Raw genomic sequence first — 21,997 nt, forward strand, 5'->3', positions numbered from 1 at the left:
CGTACTCTGTGTAGAATCGAATTGGTATCCCGTCAGGTCCAGTGGACTTTCCTCTGTTGAGTGATTCCAGTTGCTTTTCTATTCCTTGGACACTTATTTCGATGTCAGCCATTTTTTCGTTTGTGCGAGGATTTAGAGAAGGAACTGCAGTGCGGTCTTCCTCTGTGAAACAGCTTTGGAAAAAGGTGTTTAGTATTTCAGCTTTACGCGTGTCATCCTCTGTTTCAATGCCATCATCATCCCGGAGTGTCTGCATATGCTGTTTCGAGCCACTTACTGATTTAACGTAAGACCAGAACTTCCTAGGATTTTCTGTCAAGTCTGTACATAGAATTTTACTTTCGAATTCACTGAACGCTTCTCGCATAGCCCTCCTTACGCTAACTTTGACATCGCTTAGCTTCTGTTTGTCTGAGAGGTTTTGGCTGCGTTTAAACTTGGAGTGAAGCTCTCTTTGCTTTCGCAGTAGTTTCCTAACTTTGTTGTTGTGGATATGACTCCGAATCTGGACCTCTCGAGGGGAAAAACAAAATAAGACACTATACAATGATCATATTTCAGTAGATAAGTAATTTTTTTACCGCATTTGATATATTCCCCTTTTTGTAATAATAAATGCTTAATATGTTCATTTAAACTAAGGAGCTATTGTAGTCATATGTACGATTGTAGACAGGAATGAATTATAGTACTACCTCAGAGAGCAACACAGATTGCAGTACAGGAGGACATTAGTTGCTGTGGTTCTGGTAGGTGACAGTAATATCCACTGCAGTTCCATTAAATTATTTCATAATGGGAGTTCTGGTTAAGCACAAGGGGCCGAGAGATCACTATCTTGTCATCGGTGGAGTAGAACAACATTGACAAACATAGGCTCCAAGACTGATAGTGTGGGTGGATCTGCCTCCTCCACAGTTACCAGAGTAGTCTTCTCCAAAGATTTCTTCTTTTCCTCGTAAACTACTTTAGAGGATTAAGACTCTTGAGATGGCTCATCTTCTGTGGGAGTAGGAACTGAAGAGGGGTGGGCAGCCCTGGGACCTGCAGTCTGTGGTCCCTTCAGCCAACGATTGGCATCAGGTCACTGGTCTGTATATTTCTAGGGAGAGGGTTTCCTAAAGGGAGTCCTGTCACTGACAGACACTACAGGAGGATGCTGCTTCTCAACTGGGTGTGGGGAGTTGAGGCCTATCTCCCCCATGGGCCTTTGTGTGACTGAGGCTGATATGAAGGGAATGGATGCATGGAGAGAGTAAGTATTCAAGGCACTGCCAATGTCTTGATGATAGTAGTGGCAAAATTTGATACTATTGGGATGAGATGTAAGCAATCATAATTTTTCCAGCCTTCAAAATATGAGAGGCAATTGGATTTTATATTTCTTAATTAAGGTATCACACTTTGGGGACTGGGAAAAATGATCATCTCTACAACAGCCACAGAATGGTGCTTGCTCAATTGCTCACATGGTGAGTGTTCATGAAGCAGCTCACTAGAGTCTTCACAAATATGGCTGGTTTTGCAATGGGAAGACACCGCATTGGTGATGGGAAGTACAGCTTTACGCCACAATAGTAGACCATGATTTTATCTTCCTCAGGAAGTAAACCACCCGCAAAAACAAAGATCAATGTTATGGTGTCAGCTTTATATAGTCTGGTGGGTCTGAATGTACAAGATATATAAAGGGGATTCCTCACTTCTAACAGTTTTCATGACATTCCCTATCTGTATTTAGCATTGAGTCTCACTGAAATATGAAACCTTGTACCCTGTTCAGGCTCTTAGGGTGAATTATGGTGAAAAGTACATATCCAAGTTTTTTTGTAAAAGAGTAATGCACAGGGATAGGATTCACTACATTAATTAAGATGGAACCACTTCATAATTTGCTGAGGGAACAGACTGCTCCAAATACACATTTAAATATTATCTACAAAAAACATAGGCTTAGTGGATAGAAAGAACTCTGCACTGAAGCATTCAGGTCTGCCTGAAGAGACTGCTGGAGCCTCATAGCCATCAGATAACACCTTTACTCTTTTCACTGTGTATGATATCCAACATGATGCCACTTCCTCTGAATGAGGCTCTCCCCATGGGTGCTATCCAACCAGAGCAATGGCCACCTGTCTTGTCTCTGGTGTCGATAGCGCATTCCCTGCATTGTCAAGGGCCTACAATTGTACAAGTACTTGACAGACCTCGGACGGACTGGCTACCACATCGGTCGCTGAGTATAGTATGTCGCATGGCCTGCACTAATTTTGTAAAGAGTGAGGTCAAATAAGGATGAGGGAACCAAACACGAGTTAGCTGAAATAAGTGGTGCATAATAAACAAACAAGAAGGAAAAGCCATAATCAATGTCCTACAAACAAGTTATGTTATCAATAGGAAATCTGCCCGAGATTCCACGTCCGTGAAAAGATATAGTCAGAGAATAAGATTGCAGCACAGGAAAAGAAGAAGTAATGGAATTGTTCAGGGCCCCATGTTCACAGCACACACATTCACAACAGAGCTGTGATGTCCCTGGAAAGATCTTGAAGTTTGGCGAGGGAACACGATGAAAGGAGGAAGACACGTCAATTGGGATACATAAAGATGAAATGACATGTCGCTATAGCGATTTGTATTGCTCATGGAATACAAGCAGCAAACTGTGTATTTACTATTGCAGTCTACAAATACGACAGAGAGGTCGATGAAACAGATGTATGAGCAAGGAATATCATGACAAGGATCAAGGATGATTCAATAATAATGCCAACAGAAAAATTCAACACGGCTTAGAAACATCCCATCCAGAAAACACTCTAAATGTTCAGATAAGGTAGATCATGAAACGACCACATGTCTGTACCACTAAGGTGTTTGGAAAGATTAATACCATCAGATCGTAGGCATATGCTGACTGAATAAAAGAAAGGAATTTAACTTTGTGGATATACAGAGAAACCATTTCTTGGTTAAATAATATCAAAGAAAAACAGTTTATTTGTGGTTACAGAGGAAAAGTACGAAAGTGATATTTGAAAGGGACATTATTTATGTAATGTAAAGGAAGATTAGTTGATGATGAGGAGCAAAAGGTTATTCATCAATAAATGATGTAATTCTCAACTGTTTTCATGGAAAGATTAGATAGCACAATTTATTATTATGACAAATAGTGCAATAGTGCAGATCTTACAATAGTATTATTACTTAATATGCCAGAAAAGTTTATGTAGTCTCATGCACTGAACTCCTTTCAGGTGCTACAAACAGTGTCTACATTCAGAAGATCGTTAAGTATTGACCCTTTGCACAAAGTACGATGACACCCCAGATTTATGTAACTAATTGAGTAATATATTTATACTGATAACATTAATATATGTTTGTGGCAATGAGCATGATGATGATCATTAGTGTTTTAGGGCGCACAAGAAATGAGCATGACAATCAATGTCACAACATGCTACAATACGGCTTGCTTAAATAAAGGAAGGCTGGCAGAGCATCCTGTGGTGTGCACAAGTGCTTTTCTCAGGGGGACCACTCCTCCACGCTACCTGCCTGACACACTGACCAACAAGGTGCACAGCACTTCATGAAGGAAAATGAAAAAGATTACCTGATCAGGTTGTTCCATCTCTCATACCCACCTATATGCAGCCAAGTGCTTGCTAACAGAGGTGGACAGGGTTGGGCAAACAGCAGCCTGCGCAGGCAGTGAGACAGCCAGTCCATAGACTACACCACTTTACCGTCCAGACTGATTGCCCATAAACACAGGTAGCCATACGTTTTTCGCCCAGGTGCAGAACAAGATGTGTACACAGTGCAACAGAACTACCTGGCAGGTCACCTCTACTACTGCCTGCCTATGGGCGAGCTGATGGGTTCTCGCAGGCACCTGTGCCCCATAGGGCAGACTTGGAACAGGAAGTGCTAGATTTATGACAAACTTACCATAACCTAGACTTTTTACAACAATGAATGTTTTTGGACTCTAACAAAAATAGGGAGACTTTAACTAAGAGCAATGATCATATGAGAGTAAGAATTTTGTTTTGTTTCAAGCTAATCATATCACCAAAACACGTGACTCGAGTTGAAGATGGACACATGGTCAAACAGTACAGAACCAAACACAGAAATCCAGACTGCAGTAAACACAATGTATATAACAAATGCCACCTATTTGACAAAGTTATTACTGTCTGGACACATCATCCCTCCTGTCACCAAATCAATAGTACAGCATTTTTATCTCAATAGAAAGTTCATTTCAAAAAATGGCATTGTGCTGCAATTGAGTCTTGAAATGTCTAGATCATTTCTTTTTTATTTTAAGGATGGTGATGAGAAACAAGTGTAGTGTTAGTGTGGATTGTCACAGTATTAGATATTTCCTTTTTTGTTAAGCTAAGTGACTGAATCAGTTCATGTCTTACCAATTATGATGGAATTTAGAGATGGGTGATTTCTAATTTCTGCAAACTAAGCCATGTCGCAGGTAATGAAATTTTCAAATGATTCAAGTTAACCCTTTCAGACCCTCTGGCTACAATTGTGTACATTAATTGTTAGAGACTATCAGCTGCAACAGAAATATTTTTCCTCAGTGGAAACTTCATGTGCACATCTGTGAATGTTCAATCTTTACATGATGCATAAGAGCTCCCACATGTTTGGCACCACTCTAAAACAATCAACAAGTGAACGTAGCAGCAGCAGGTTGTGACTGCCAGAATCCATAGAGGTTGTTGGTTAGTTGTATTCCATTGTATAACTGAATATTATTATTTAACAATGAAAACAATCAATTATTAACAAAATTATTTAATAGGATAGATAAAAAATCCACTCATCAAGTGGTGGCAGAACACACACATAAAAGACAGTTGCAATTGGCAAGCTTTCGAAGCCACTGGATCCTTCTTCAGGCAGAAGGGTTGAAGGGTTCTGGGTGACTTTCCCGAAATCTACCCCCTTTTCGTAGACCTCTCTAGTCCTTTTCCTTCACCCCTCTTCCTTCCCCTTCAACCCTCCTGCTGAAGAAGGAGCCACTGGCTCCAAAAGCTTGCCAATTACAACTGTCTTTTATGTGTGTGTTCTGCCGCCACTTGGGGAGTAGATTTTTGATTATTAATTATTATTATTATTATTATTATTATTATTATTATTATTATTATTATTATGTATGGTAGTGAAACTTCCTGGCAGATTAAAACTGTGTGCCTGACCGAGACTCGAACTCGGGACCTTTGCCTTTCGCGGGCAACGGCTCTACCATCTGAGCTACCGAAGCACGACTCACGCCCGGTCCTCACAGCTTTACTTCTGCCAGTATCTCGTCTCCTACCTTCCAAACTTTACAGAAGCTCTCCTGCGAATTTTGCAGGAGTGCTGGTTCTGCAAGATTCGCAGGAGAGCTTCTGTAAAGTTTGGAAGGTAGGAGACAAGATACTGGCAGAAGTAAAGCTGTGAGGACCGGACGTGAGTCGTGCTTCGGTAGCTCAGATGGTAGAGCACTTGCCTGAGAAAGGCGAAGGTCCCGAGTTCGAGTCTCGGTCGGGCACACAGTTTTAATCTGCCAGGAAGTTTCATATCAGCGCACACTCCGCTGCAGAGTGAAAATCTCATTCTGGATGTATGGTAGTTATTGAATTATCAGTGTATTAATCACTACAGTGAATATTTCAAAACTAATTATTTTGGTCCATAAAATGAAGCCAAGTGTAGAAAGTTCATATTGGAAATGGGTACATATATTTGTATCAATCTTGAATCTAAAATCAATTAAAATTCCCTTAGCGCATCAGAGCATAAATAAAAATTTTTCTTCTGTCAAATCAGGTCTGAAAGGATTAAAAACATATTTAAGATTTTTCTCAACATTCTAAACAGTAATATCTAGTAACAGCTGAATGAGATACATAAATAATTGCTTGTCACGTATTGAGTCTCTGATCATTTTTCCACGTATTTGATTATACACTCCTGGAAATGGAAAAAAGAACACATTGACACCGGTGTGTCAGACCCACCATACGGACACTGCGAGAGGGCTGTACAAGCAATGATCACACGCACGGCACAGCGGACACACCAGGAACCGCGGTGTTGGCCGTCGAATGGCGCTAGCTGCGCAGCATTTGTGCACCGCCGCCGTCAGTGTCAGCCAGTTTGCCGTGGCATACGGAGCTCCATCGCAGTCTTTAACACTGGTAGCATGCCGCGACAGCGTGGACGTGAACCGTATGTGCAGTTGACGGACTTTGAGCGAGGGCGTATAGTGGGCATGCGGGAGGCCGGGTGGACGTACCGCCGAATTGCTCAACACGTGGGGCGTGAGGTCTCCACAGTACATCGATGTTGTCGCCAGTGGTCGGCGGAAGGTGCACGTGCCCGTCGACCTGGGACCGGACCGCAGCGACGCACGGATGCACGCCAAGACCGTAGGATCCTACGCAGTGCCGTAGGGGACCGCACCGCCACTTCCCAGCAAATTAGGGACACTGTTGCTCCTGGGGTATCGGCGAGGACCATTCGCAACCGTCTCCATGAAGCTGGGCTACGGTCCCGCACACCGTTAGGCCGTCTTCCGCTCACGCCCCAACGTCGTGCAGCCCGCCTCCAGTCGTGTCGCGACAGGCGTGAATGGAGGGACGAATGGAGACGTGTCGTCTTCAGCGATGAGAGTCGCTTCTGCCTTGGTGCCAATGATGGTCGTATGCGTGTTTGGCGCCGTGCAGGTGAGCGCCACAATCAGGACTGCATACGACCGAGGCACACAGGGCCAACACCCGGCATCATGGTGTGGGGAGCGATCTCCTACACTGGCCGTACACCACTGGTGATCGTCGAGGGGACACTGAATAGTGCACGGTACATCCAAACCGTCATCGAACCCATCGTTCTACCATTCCTAGACCGGCAAGGGAACTTGCTGTTCCAACAGGACAATGCACGTCCGCATGTATCCCGTGCCACCCAACGTGCTCTAGAAGGTGTAAGTCAACTACCCTGGCCAGCAAGATCTCCGGATCCGTCCCCCATTGAGCATGTTTGGGACTGGATGAAGCGTCGTCTCACGCGGTCTGCACGTCCAGCATGAACGCTGGTCCAACTGAGGCGCCAGGTGGAAATGGCATGGCAAGCCGTTCCACAGGACTACATCCAGCATCTCTACGATCGTCTCCATGGGAGAATAGCAGCCTGCATTGCTGCGAAAGGTGGATATACACTGTACTAGTGCCGACATTGTGCATGCTCTGTTGCCTGTGTCTATGTGCCTGTGGTTCTGTCAGTGTGATCATGTGATGTATCTGACCCCAGGAATGTGTCAATAAAGTTTCCCCTTCCTGGGACAATGAATTCACGGTGTTCTTATTTCAATTTCCAGGAGTGTATTTAACAACCTCCAGTTTTGAAAACATTCAATGGAAAGAATGCAAAACAAGGAAACATGCTTTTTCCTTATAAGGCAATACCAAGTGTCTCAGCACACTGAAGGCATGCGAGTGTGAGAACAAGCCACCACCCATAATAATGCACCCTAAAGAAGCCTACCACTAAAATACAGTAGGTTAACTATTCTTGTTAATGTGTAGGGCTAATTAGCCATGAATGTTAAAATGTTCAAAAGAGGATTGGTTGTAATGCTCTTTCAGAGCAGTGTAAAAGGTAAACTGCTACCAATCTGAGGGCTGGTTTCAACACTACAGTGCTTTCATAGGCACAATCCTATTGAAGGTAGTATGCCTTCATCCCAATCATAACTGACTTGTCCAAACTGTTATAGGTTAACCTACAGCTTAATGTGGATACCAAACCACAGTGCGACTTCGCATTTTTTTCATGTAAGCACATAAATAGCCCAGGTAAAAGGAGCAAAATTCTATGACTGGCAGGGAGTCAATCCTTTGAAGTTATGTTAGCCTAAATATGTAGTGCTCTGACACATCTACAACCAAGCGTACAATCAGAAAAAGGCACTATGCCCTGTGCACGTAGAAAACTTTTGTTTACACACTGAATTTTCAGCCAGTAGCACAGCAGATTAGATTACAGGACACAAAAATAAAGTCTGAGCAAGTTTATGCTGTACACTCACTTGCACCAAACATTGAACACTTTGACTAAGATGACTAATGTAAGAAATTTGAAGTTGACAAGACCAAAGTGTAAAACATAGCACAAATAAACTATTAAATGACTGATAATCCTTCATCAAGCTTTGATTATCTATCATCATGCCCTGAAATGAGAGACATCCTACCCAATATTCTTCCCACACCTCCTAAAGTGGTGTTCCATCGCCCACCCAGCCTCAACAACATCCTTGTCCATCCCTATGCCATTCGCAATCCTAACCCCTTGTCATAGGGATCATATCCCTGTGGAAGACCCAGCCACCCATCACTTCCTATTCCAGTCCTGTCACATACTTATCTTATCGCATCAAAGGCCAGGTTACCCATGAAAGCAGCCATGTTGTATACCAACTCTGCAGCAACCACTGTACAGCTTTTTATATTGGTATCATGACCAACCAGCTTTCCATCAGGATAAACTGCCACCACCAAACTATGGCCAAGAGCAACGTAGACTATCCTGGGGCACAGCATGCAGCTGAACATAACACGCTTGATTTCAATGATTGCTTCACAACCCAGGCCATCTGGAGTCTCCCCTCCACCAGCAGTTTTCTGAACTGTGCAGATGGGTGTAATCCTTACAACACATTCTCCACTCCCAAAAGTATCCCATCCGCAAACTACAGTAACCTACTGTCCCCACACCCTCCTCAAACAGTTTCCACCCCCCCCAAATCCGCAAACTACAGTAACCTACTGTCCCCCACACCCTCCTCAAACAGTTTCCACCCCCTCTGTCCTATCTCCTTCCGAGCTCTGCAGTAGTATATCCTGGGATGCTTATGGCCATTCTCTGCTTGAAATCACTAATTTCAGTTCAGTATACAAGTGTGATTTATGACTGCATTTGACTGACCAATTTAACTCTGCAAGTCATTATTCTTGTGTTGTTATTTTTAAACACAAATTGTATGAGGTATTGTGACCATTTTAGACTATGACTTTGAAATTTATACATACTGGGTGGTTATAATTAAACTGATAGTGTTGTTCTGAGTGCTGCAGTCTGAGCTATATACATTGCAGGATTCTCAAACACTTCAGGTATGTTCATTGATCAGAGTACTTGTGGAGTATGCTCAAAAAATAATAATAATAGTTCCACTTTCTGTCACCAGGTGAAAATATAGCACTGTAAGCAGTCAGAATGTGGTGTGGATGCAGGAAAAGGAGAGGAACGATCAAACACATAATAATGGTGGTTCTGGCACATTTATTAGGATATGGTCACAAGTTACAAGTGTTCAGTACGGTTTTCTTACTCAGCAACATGCTGGAACCATAATGCGGCATGGCCGACGTTTGCCCACAGTATATCCAATGTAATCAGTGATAAGTCATCGTATGCAATCCTTCAGGTCAGACACAATCCTTCAGATATCCTCACAACCAGAAGTCACACGGATTTTGGTCAGGGGACCTAGAAGGCTATACATCTTGAAATTGCTTACAAATGATGCAATCATCACCGAAGGTTTCTCGAAGTAAATCTTCCACCTCGCAAGCGACATGTGGTGTCACCTCACCTTGCATGAATATAGTGGTGTGGTCACAGTCGCATTCTTGGAAAGCTGGAATCACGTGCTGCACAAGTAGGTCCTTATAATGTGTACATGCCACTGTCCACCTAACAGACCCAGGAGGAGTCATCTCCTCAAAGAAAAACAGACCAAAAATGATGGAATTTGTGAAACCACATTGCACAGTCACATTAGTTGGGTGCAGTGGTTATTCCTGCACAACATGTTAAATACTAGAGGCCCATATGCTCAGTTCACAGCACCATGCAGAGTAAAATGTGCCTCATCCATCCAAAGAATATTCCCCAGGCACATGTCATCCACATCCCTGCGTGCCAAAAAGTGAGGGGCAAGGTCATGGCATTGAAGCCTATCTTGGGGTCTCATTTAGTGCACATTCTGAATCTTGCATGGACGCCAGCATCAAATGTGCCACAAAATCTTTTTAACTGTTGACCATGGGAGAGACAATTCCTATGACACAACCCAAGCACTGGCTGCAAAATTTGAGGCATGTGCTGCATGGTCGGCTATATCACCAGCAACTTCAACTGCCATGGGAATGGGCTGCTTCTCTCCTCCTGCTTCACCACCTAATTCACCTGTTTCTTCAAATTTCTTGGTCATATTCTTTAGCTCATATATCAACATGGAGCCTCTCCACAGCTGTTTCTGTTGGCAATATTCCCACAATGCAGCATTGCTATTGCTGCCATTCTGATAGAACAACTTTATCTGTAGTGCAAAGTCTTTTTTCTCAATAGTCACACTGGGTTTCTTACAGAAAACACTCAACCCTCTTAACCATTTACAATAACAGTCACTTCACAAAATAAACATGCGTTGCCAAGTGACAAACAGCATACTAATATCAAAACAGGAAAACATTTCACATTATGAGTGCTTTCAGCACCTTATTTTCACCTGGCAGCAGAAAGTGGAAATATTATCTTATTCACCATACTCTGCCAGAGCACCAATTAATGAACCTACCTATGATGTTTCAGTGTCCCGCCAGGTATTCAACCCACATTGCAGCACTGGGAACACCATCAGTATAATTATAACCACCAGGTACAATTTAAAAATTGATTTTTTTTATAGTTTCTTTGTTCCTTTGACTAAAGCAAAGCAAATCTTCCTCAGTTTTAGGATACTTCAAATTTTTAACAAAAGGTAAAAGGCTTAAATTCACACACATAAAACATTAGCACTAAATAACTTATGAAGTAAAATGCCAATAGACAGTATCTCACAAACCACTTCTTTATTGAGGCCAGAGCTTCATTTACATAATACTTGTCATTAGCAAAGTATGACATGCTGCAGCAATCTGCAAGAAAAGCTTTTAAGACTAATATAATATTTGATGAAATTTTTTGTTTAATTTACTCTCAATCATTAAATGTGGTCCATTAAATTTCGAGCATGCAGCTGTGCAAATAAAATTTCCTCCACTGATATTTCAGCTGTGTATCATCTAGCCATGGCCGGACGATATGTGGCCGAAATATCGGTCGACGAAATTTTATTTGCAGCGCTGCATGCCTGAAATTTAATGGACTACTCATTACACTACAAGAAGTTGTTAATGCACATTAAAACCGGTGCTAAATGCAAATATGTATTTTTGATACAGTACATTTTCAGATGTCACAATGCTAATTTTATATACTACGAGATGTAAATTTAGGCATCAGAAGGTGTGCACAGCTGCCTTGCTTGTAGTTGAAGGAAAAACAGGTTTTATGAACTGGTAATTGTTTGTGCTTTATTTCAGAGGACACAACAAATTTTGCAATTTTAAAAAAAGGATTACTTGATGTGTTACCAATTCCACAATTTATACTGTTCTATATGGTGGAGATAAAATAGGCAGTTAGGAGTTGTTATGCACATCTATTGAAAGAAACAATGAAAAGTTGTGTGTGTGTGTGTGTGGGGGGGGGGGGGGTGTTGTTGTTGTTGTTGTTAGCTCTGATGTAGGACATTGTCCAGATAGATTAATTACAAGTTCAAACTTTCTTATGTATCTGTCTGCTGCTTACTGCCTCAACTACATGGTAAGTACAGTAGTTGTTATCCTTTCCACAGTTTGTGACTCGCCCAGAATTTTTAAAAATCATATTAATGGTGCCACTTAATCATCTACTATGTATGGTAAATTGTGGCTTACAAAATTTATTTATTGTCACATGATTGCACAGTCATAAACGGTCTTCAGATTGTCTTCGATACTGCATCAGGGTGTATACGTGGACAAGGAAAATAAAATTCCTGAATTTCCCGTTTAAAAAAATACTTTCTCCCAGGTGAAAATACACTTTTTCTGTGTTAAGTGACAGTATACTTTCCCTCGGAATCAGCAAACTTATTAATCCTTTGAATGGTCAAGGTTTTATACACTGGTGTAGAACCTCCCGCCGCTTTAGGAAACAAACCCCAGAAAAAATGCTATTTCTAAAGAAATTTGATTTGCAGCAACACGTACACTGCATATTTTCGTATTACGAACATATACAATCGAATTTCACCAAACACAGAACGTTATTTTCCGAAACATTGAAATCGAGATCGCGATGCACTTTTGTAATCCAATCATATCTCATGTCACATGATCTCACCAGCCGATGTAGCAGATATTCATTGTGTTCATAAGGGGCACACAAAACTGGATTTTGTAAACCAATATCCCAATACCGCTTCTGGATGGTCATGTAAACACTTCAAAATCGATTCCGGAAAGCCACTCCTGGTTGCCAGTTTTCCAATTCTGCAATCGATTTTCACTCCCATATAAATGCAGCCGGTACTGAAACTTGCTTGGGTTGTCAGGTTTAGTCTTGTTTTTAAAAAATTCGTCTAATATTGACGGAGTGGCTTTTTGTACAGTGAAGGATAAGCAGAAATGTTAGACTGAAGCTGTTTATAATTCGCCTAATTTAAGAGAACTAGTGATTGTGCTGATTGAATCATAAACTACATCTGCTGTTTTCCAGGTGCCGCAGTTAATTGGGCTAGCAAATCCGCTCCAGACCTTAACGTACACGATCGCGAAAAACGGTTTTCGAAATTCAGTTTTTGTCTTTTAGAAGATGCATTGCATGTAAATGTGGTGATTCAGAGCATAGAAAGCGTGATGTAGTCAGCCTATAGCGATATCACTGTTATGGAGCGCAAACACACAAACAGGAAAAGTTAATGGTATAAATTTATGTACATAGTGCAGCTACAAGAAAAGCTAAACTTTCTCATATAATATTTGTCTTTTTTGCATGTGTTACATGTTGATACATCACACAAATGTGCTAGTAAAATTTTAAGCAATGATGTAAATGTCTGGTCTTCTGGACTCGAAATTCTTCTAAGTGGCTAGCCCTCAAAGTGTTAAGCTTTAAATGAGACTCAAACGCTTTGTGATTTAAGAAATTCAAAGCATGTTCACACACATAACATAACTCATATTGTGTAAAATGAAATGAACTTTGAAAGTAACGCTTTTCAAACCACCAATCACTATATTTTCGCGCGACCTATTAATATTCGTTTTAGCAGTTGTCAGAAAGCACCAGGAAACGGCGTTTTGTGCCTGCGCAGCTATGATGACATAGGTAGTCTGTATGTTTGTACGTATATAGCATTACGAGACCTTACATTATGTCATCAATGAAACAGAACATCAGAGGATAATCTAAGAGCATTGGAATTTTGTAAACCATAATAAAATTCATAATTCGACTTAAAGAGCACATTCGTATGTCCAGACTCACAAAGGCATAGGCCCCAAGCTGATATTAAACTTTTCAGTGTGGTTTTCGGGATGAAAATTTTCTTGGAGTACCAGTACTGTATTATCTCAAGTTTAGTTCTTTATTATGGCATAATGCTATACGTCCAAAAGGATAACAATGTGCACTTGAAATTCTGCAAACATCTGACTCTAGTTAATAGTGTTTCAAATAAATTGATTGCCTCTGTGGAAAAGATTAAGTAAAGCCAATTTTTTTTATCAAATCAACAAAAATAACTTCAGTGTTCTGCAAGGCAATTAATAACAGACTGCCAAAAACCTGGAAATAAAATCAAATCAGAAAATTGAAACTAATACCATATTTCAGCCCTCCATAATTTGAATGTGTTTTAATTCACTTTATAGCTCCTGGTCACAGAAATCCGTATTGTATCCATTTGAGAGCTGTAAACCAAGAAGAAACAGCAAAATCACAAAATGTAAACACGGTTCACGTGGAGACTAGCCCTCATCCCACTACAACTCTTACTGCTCTGCGCATGTGCGAATCTGCAGCTTGGGCGCGTAAGAAAAATGTTTCTGGGTAGTATCCGGCTCATTGTTGCTACTGCTGATACAGCTCGTGTCTAGTTACCTTGGATACAGCTAGCAGCAGCACTTCAAGTAGCCAGAAGCGGGAGAAGGTACTGCTCATACGCGACTCAACTGCGTATGTGCATAAGCCCGCTGGCAACTACTCAAACGAACCTAATGAAACTGTTGTGACATCACGCCCATCGGAAGCAGTTTGTTGTTATGAAGTATCGGATGTCTTCATCCTAAAGCCTTTGACACATTACGCTCTTGGCAGACGCTCGTGTGAGGACTGTATTTTGTTGCTGTAAATGTCGCATTTCCTTTGCAACTTAGGTTTTATTTTCTTTCCTTGTTTATGTTTTATTGCTGCAGCATTATATTGCAGTGGCGGGCTACAGTGAAATTCTTTGTTAGAGTATCATTTCTTACCAGTCAAAACTAAAACAACGAAAAGTTCCCGGAATTCTAAAAATTTCTCGTGTTTCTCCCAGTTTCCTCCAGGATGAAAAAATTCCCAGGTTTTTCCCCGATTTCCTGGTTGTCCCGGAGCGTATACACCCTGTGTATAGAACTGTTGGAAACTCCAGAAAACTCTTTGCAAGCCAAACGAACAACATTTATAAGAATTAATAACAAAACATTAAATATTGTAATTAAAAAAGGAACTGTTCTTACCTCATCAAAAATCACTTCTATATCATTGAACAGACTTTTTGACCTTAGGGCCTTCAGATCATTCTGCTTGAAATTTATACCCTGGTGATCCAGTGACTTTAAGTAGTACTTTTCATTCTGTTCCCTCCACACTTTGTTGAAGCCCTGGATTTGAAACAAGAAGACACAAAAATTGACAAAAGGATACTTCAGAATCCAAATACATCAAAGGAAAATGTAAATTTATAACCTAATGAATTCATGCTCTTAAAAGATTATTTGTAGTGAACTTTGAAATGTCATGACCATGTTTGTCACACACAAATTTGACACACATTTGTATAACAATATACTATTTCCCTCCTACAGCAATTGTCAATTGCCTGAATTATAAATCTGCCAAATTAATGGTTTTATCAATATACTCTCTCTCTCTAATTTGTCATGAAATCCTTATTTTCTATGTCTACATATACATATACAATTCATAGCCACAAATTACATTATTCTTCCATCTACAGCATTAATAATGTGTGAACTACATTGTCACATGAATAATAGAAAAGAATGATAAAAAAGAGGTCATCTGAGCAAACTAAATTTAAACTTCAGTGACAAGTCAGGAAAAAGATAAATATAAGGCTGAGGGGGGTAAGGGGAGGAAGGAGCGGGGGGGGGGGGGGGGGGGTGAGGAAGCTGGGAGGAAATGATTGGAAGAGAAGGAGTAGAGTGAGATAGTGAAAGGGAGAGACAGAGAAAGAGCTGCAAAGGCATGCACAGTAAAAAAATGAATATAATACCAAACAAAGATGAAATGTGAAAGCAAGTGCCAAAATTCCTTGATGATGTCAAAGGGTACATCAAAATGCGAGTCTAAACAAGGTATAATTGTCTATTTCCTACAGTAGGTGTGGAGCTGTCTGCACTCTCCACCTCTACACATATATTTCATAAGCCTCCATACAAAGTGTGGCAGAAGAACATATGTACCCATATATTAGTGATTTTATGACCTACTTTATTCACATATTCAGTCAGGGAAAAATGACTGTCCATTTTCTGCATATGTACCATAATCTCTATTATCTTATTCTCACAGGCCGTATGTGAGATATACAATGATTGAAGCAGCATTATCACACGATCTTCCTCAAATACCAGTTCTCTAAATTTATCTAAAAGGATTACATGAGAACAACACTGCCTCTCTTCTAAGGATTCCTTTTCAGGATCTCTGAGCACCTCTGTTACACTTTGGCATGGGCTATGCTAATCTTTTACAATCCTAGTAGCTTTTCTCCGAATTCTTTTGATATCTGCTGTCATGCCTACTTGATAAGGACTTTTTATTTTGTTTATGTATTTATTTACTGTAAGACTTTGTGGTCTGCCATCTAGAGACTATGGCGGACCGTACATTCCATTAATGACTAAATGATAAGCACAGTTACAATAATAAAATCATATAAAATTAAGTACTCAGTCACAATTCATATACACAATGCAGTTTGAACGCACAACAGTATGAAGAATAACAATTCTAGTGGTCGTCAGGATGAATTTTCACAATGCTAATCTGCCACTTCCTGGCAGATTAAAACTTTGTGACAGGACTCAAACCTGGGATCGCTTCCTTTCACAGGCAAGTGCTCTACTGACTAAGCCATCCAAGCACGACTTGCCCTCACAGCCTTACTTCCATCAGTTTGGAAGGGAGGAGATGAGGTGCCAGCTGATTTAAGGCTGTTAGGTAGGTCATGAGTCTTGCTCGGATAGCTCAGTTGGTAAAGCACTTGCCCAGGCTTCAGTCCAGGTCCAGCACACACTTTTAGTCTGCCAGTATCAGTTCTAGTAGTGGTCTGTGCAGTCTATCACTAATTAATGAAAAGAATATGAAATATGCAGCAAACTGAGAAAAATAACTACATCTAAATATACATTCCAAAAGCTACCATAGCAAAGAGTACCTTGTACTGCTGCTAGCCATTCCCTTTACTGCTCTACTCACAAATGAAATGAGGGAAAATCATTGTCTATATGCCACCACATAAGCCCTAATTTCTCTTATCTTGTGTTTGCAGTCTTTATGTGGGATTTATACAGTGGCAGTAGGGTTGTTCTGTAGTAAGCCACAAATGGATGGAAAGTTTTCTGACAGACAGAGAGCCGTATGTCGCCCTGAATGGGGCGACTTCAACAGAAACACGCGTAACTTCATGTGTGCCCAGGGCAGTGTAATAGGTCTGCTGCTTTTTACGACTGACATAAACGATCTGGTTGATGGTATTGACAGCGGCATTAGACTGTTTGCCAATGATTCTGTAGTTTACAGGAAAGTAGTATCACATTAAAGTTGTGAACAAATCAATGAGGATTTGCAGAAAATAAGTGCGTGGTGTAATGACTATCTCTCACTATTAGTAAGTGTAACCTATTGCGTATAACAAGGCAAAAATCCCCATTAATGTACAAGTACAAAATAAATGCCCAATTTTTGGAAGCGATAATTTCCATCAAGTATCTGGGTGTGACTATTCGAAATGATATCACATGGAATGATCAGATTACATAAGTAACAGGCAAGGCAAACTCTACATTGCAGTTTATTGGTGGAATCCTGAAGTGATGCAGTCCTTCAACAAAGTAAATTGCTTACAATATGTTAGTTCACCCAGTCTTAGAGTATTGTTCGTCTGTTTGGGACCTTACCAGTTGGGTCTGATTCAAGAGATTGAGAAGGTCCAAAGAAGAGCAACAAGATTCTTGACTGGTACATTTAGCCATCGTGAAAGCGTTACAAATCCCATAGAAAGTTTGAGATGGGATACATTTGCAGATAGATGATGCACTAAACGGAAGGGGCTGCTCAGTAAATGCCGAAATCCGATCTTCGCCAAGGATGTAGAGCACATATTACCACCAACTTTCAAATCACACAATGATCACCATTCAAAGACAAGGGAAATTAGAGCTCGTACTGAGGCTTTCAGACAGTCATTTTTCCCTCAAGCGATCTGTGAGTAGAACAGTGGGGGAGGGGGGGAGGGAGGGTGGCGAGGGGAAATTATGACATTGGCGTGAATTGTGCCCTCTGCCACACACCGCTAGGTGGCTAGCGGAGTATATACGTAGATGTAGATGGTGGTTCTCTAAACTTTCTCATTAATGTTTTTTGAAAAGAATGTTGTCTTCCTTCCAGGTATTCCCATTTGAGTTTATGGAGCACTGTCATAATACTCACATGCTAACTGAACCAACTGGTAATAAACCTAGCAGCACACCTCTGAATTGCATTGATATCTTTATTTAATCTGACATGATGGGGAACCCAAACACTTGAGCACTGATCGAGAATGGGCCATGTAAGTGCTCTACACGCTATCTCCTTAACAAATGAGCAACACTTTCCAGTAATTTCCCAAAAACCCAAAGTCAACTATTTGCCTACCCTGATACCAACTTTACGTGCTTTTTACATTTCACATATCTTTGCAATGTTACACCTATATATTTAGTTAAAAGACAGTAAGAGAAAAAAATTGATAGAAAAGAGGAAGAAATATTGGTAAGTTTCCACTGTAGTCACTGGGAGTTGTGGCCTCAGAACATACAGGCTGGCACAAAATATGTGACAGGAAGTGTTAGCCCAATAGTATGCCGTAAATGATTCTCCTTGTTATACTGTTGTAATGTAGCTCACTCATCAAAGTCTCAATCCACTTTTCAGAATGTAAACATTAATATTGGAGCAGCATTTGTTTATTGTAGAAAAATTTTATGCAAATTCTGGATGTATAGCTTTGTGGGGAGACACACATTCAACAGCACGTTTGGTCCACGAATGGCACCATCTGGAATGACCATTTCTCAATCAGATTACAGTACAGAATGGAAGTACACTTCTGATGACTTTTTTCTTTTCAAATTGATGAAACATTTTTGAAAGATTAGATCCTTACATAATTCCAGGAAGAGCCACTCAGGATGATCAGCCTCAGTTGCAACCCTGGAGAATGTGATATGAGTGAGAAATCTATTCACTGAGGAACCTACTACCTCAACAAGACATGCAACACAGCAACTCAGGATGTCATGATGATCTTTTCAGTGAATAATGAAAAGCAAACTTACCCTTTTCCCTTACAAAATTCAACTGTGCCAGTCTTTGAAGGACATGGATGTACAGTGGTGATATTCTTTTCCAAATGAGATTACTGAGGCCTTTGAAAATGGAACAGTTGAGAAGGATCAGATGCGGTTTAGTGATTAGGCACACTTTCATCTCCACGAGTACATCAACAAATAGAATTGGTGCCACTGGGGTGCTGTGAATCCATACATTCCAGGTGCTGCTCCACTTCATCCACAAAATATCACTGTTTGGTGAGCAAACAGTCCACAATTCATTATTGGGCCCATTTTTATTGAGGAACCTGTCGTGGGAGACAAGTACAGACAGGTACTGGAGCATGAATTCGTACTGGTTGCACACCACTACCGAAAACTAATGGTTCCTGCAGGATGGAGCACATACACACCATATTGCGGATTTCTTTGATTTCCTTCAGGGGACGTCCACAGATTTGACAGTTGCCCTGCACACCTTAGTGTTCACTGGACAAAGTGTGGAATTGCCCCCTTACAGACTCAATTTCAATCCGTGTGATTATTTACTATGTGGTTATCTGAAGAACAGTCCCTTTAAAGATGCACCGGCAACACTCCAGGATTTTCATACCACAATTTCCAGAGAGATTCGTTTAGTTGAAAATGTGTTCTTCAGAAAATCATCACACAATTCAGTTCAATGCTCTACACACTCACTGCTGCAGCATGAAAGCACTTTGGAAAACTTCAGTATCAAATTTCAGATTGTCTGCTGCAGCACAAATACGGTAATCAGAATCTTTCACCCACATTACGTCATAGTAGGTGAAGATTTTTGAACACCTATTTTATGCCATCTCGTACACAGAGTCTGCACCCCCACAGTTAGTAGTTGTGACTCACTATATAGCGGAGATGCTGAGTCGCAGGTAGCCACAATGAAAAGACTGTCACAAGATAAGCTTTCGGCCAACAAGGCCTTTGTCAAAACAAAAAAAAAAAAAAAAAAAAACACACACACACACACACACACACACACACACACACACACACACACACACGAGCACAGTCTCTGGCAGCTGAAGCCAGAGGGCATGGCAGGGAGAGGGAGGGATTACAGGGTAGAGACGGATGACAGTGAAGTGCTGCTGGGGAGCGTGCAGGGATGAGGTGGAGAGAAGGTAGGGCAGCTAGGTGCAGTTGGAGGTTATACGGAAGGCAGCTGAAAGAGGGCCTCAGCCTCTTCCTTACCCTTACCCATTTGCCTCCACCATGCACTGGGGCTGCTGCTCATAGTCTGGCTTCAGCTGCCAGAGACTGTGCTCGTGTGTGTGTGTGTGTGTGTGTGTGTGTGTGTGTGTGTCTGTCTGTTTTGTCTATTTTCGACAAAGGCCTTGTTGGCTGAATGCTTACTTTGTGACAGACAGTCTCTTCGTTGTGCCTATCTGCGACTCTGCATCTTCACTATATGGTGAGTAGCTACCATCCTTTTCATAATATTGTTACATTCCATCATGGATTTAAATTATATCCTATGCAGTCCTGCAGATATGGCTCAGGTTTTGAAGATCTAGAATCTTTGCTGGTCTTACAAGGTTACTGTTAGTATTAACTAAGTAATTAAATGGTATAATTTAAGTTATAACACTATTTTGCATTGTTGTTGTTGTTGTGGTCCTCAGTCCTGAGACTGGTTTGATGCAGATCTCCATGCTACTCTATCCTGTGCAAGCTTCTTCATCTCCCAGTACCTACTGCAACCTACATCCTTCTGAATCTGCTTGGTGTATTCATCTCTTGGTCTCCCTCTACGATTTTTACCCTCCACGCTGCCCTCCAATACTAAATTGGTGATCCCTTGATGCCTCAGAACATGTCCTACCAACCGATCCCTTCTTCTAGTCAAGTTGTGCCACAAACTTCTCTTCTCCCCAATCCTATTCAATACCTCCTCATTAGTTATGAGATCTACCCATCTAATCTTCAGCATTCTTCTGTAGCACCACATTTCGAAACCTTCTATTCCCTTCTTGTCTAAACTATTTATCGTCCATGTTTCACTTCCATACATGGCTACACTCCATACAAATACTTTCAGAAATGACTTCCTGACACTTAAATCTATACTCGATGTTAACAATTTTCTCTTCTTCAGAAACGCTTTCCTTCCCATTGCCAGACTACATTTTATATCCTCTCTACTTCGACCATCATCAGTTATTTTGCTCCCCAAACAGCAAAACTCCTTTACTACTTTAAGTGTCTCATTTCCTAATCTAATTCCCTCAGCATCACCCGACTTAATTCGACTACATTCCATTATCCTCATTTTGCTTTTGTTGAGAATTTTGCATTGAGAATATCATATAGATATTGTTATTGTAGTTATAAAATTAATTTAATGTTATAGTCCTATAATGTATATTCCTTCTACTTGTTTTTCACATGCAGCAGACTGGGAAAAACATGGTGATACCTATCCCTATATTCTTCTTAGGATTTTGTTGGCTATGTCATTATTTAGTCAACACATTTTGGGGTCTGTTACACCCATGTATAAAGTGGAGGTAAATGGTATATACTGTCCAGAGGTATTGAATAATGCACAGAAGAGGACAAAGTGTTTTAGAGTTCCTATGCCTTCACACTTGCACATGCCTACCTCCCTGAGCTCGAGTAATTCAAGGCGAGTTGGATAAGGGTGTCTCCTGTGAAACATGCATAAGTCCTGATTGGGAATGACCTGGAACTTTTGCACCCTGTCCAGGAAGAGAGAATAAAATCGTTGTCCCTGATCAGAGTTGTCCCACTACCTCTGCCAGATATCGACTATCAAGTATTTTAATTGAAGTTTACTGGTAATAAGATAATGGGCAGAAGAGAGGAAGTGTGCTGTCTTGCAGCACTTTAACACAGGTAGCACAGGACAGGTGGTATTCCCATGAACTACAAGCAGCACTGTAGCTTAAGACTCAAGTTGGTAGAACTGATCTTTTATTGGACGGTGACTGCTGACATTGTCTGCACTTACTTGGTGATTTTACTTTTGGTGTTGTGTGTGAACATTGTGTCGGTGAAGGGTGTAGTGAGAAGGTAGTGCTATGACTTTTAGTTGCTTGTACTTAAGTAAGACAAAAAGAAGAAAAAATGGAAAGAGAGAGTGAAGTTAAATATGTCTTTATACCTCCAAAAAATGAAATATTTTTTATAAATGGGTGCAAAAAATTCCTTAA

At 40.9% G+C, this 21,997-nt stretch overlaps 1 protein-coding gene across 1 annotated transcript in view; it reads right to left on the reverse strand.

Moving 5' to 3' along the window:
• The window catches only part of LOC126248118 (paired amphipathic helix protein Sin3a-like), a 306,715-nt gene that overhangs the window by 95,563 nt on the left and 189,155 nt on the right, over positions 1–21,997 (reverse strand). Inside the window, exon 16 of the mRNA XM_049948797.1 lies at positions 14,679–14,822. Within this exon, the coding sequence (XP_049804754.1) occupies positions 14,679–14,822 (144 nt within the window). The remainder of the gene's footprint in view (positions 1–14,678; positions 14,823–21,997) is intronic.

This window comes from Schistocerca nitens, chromosome 3 (genome assembly GCF_023898315.1).
Source record: "Schistocerca nitens isolate TAMUIC-IGC-003100 chromosome 3, iqSchNite1.1, whole genome shotgun sequence".
NCBI classification, from domain to species: domain Eukaryota; kingdom Metazoa; phylum Arthropoda; class Insecta; order Orthoptera; family Acrididae; genus Schistocerca; species Schistocerca nitens.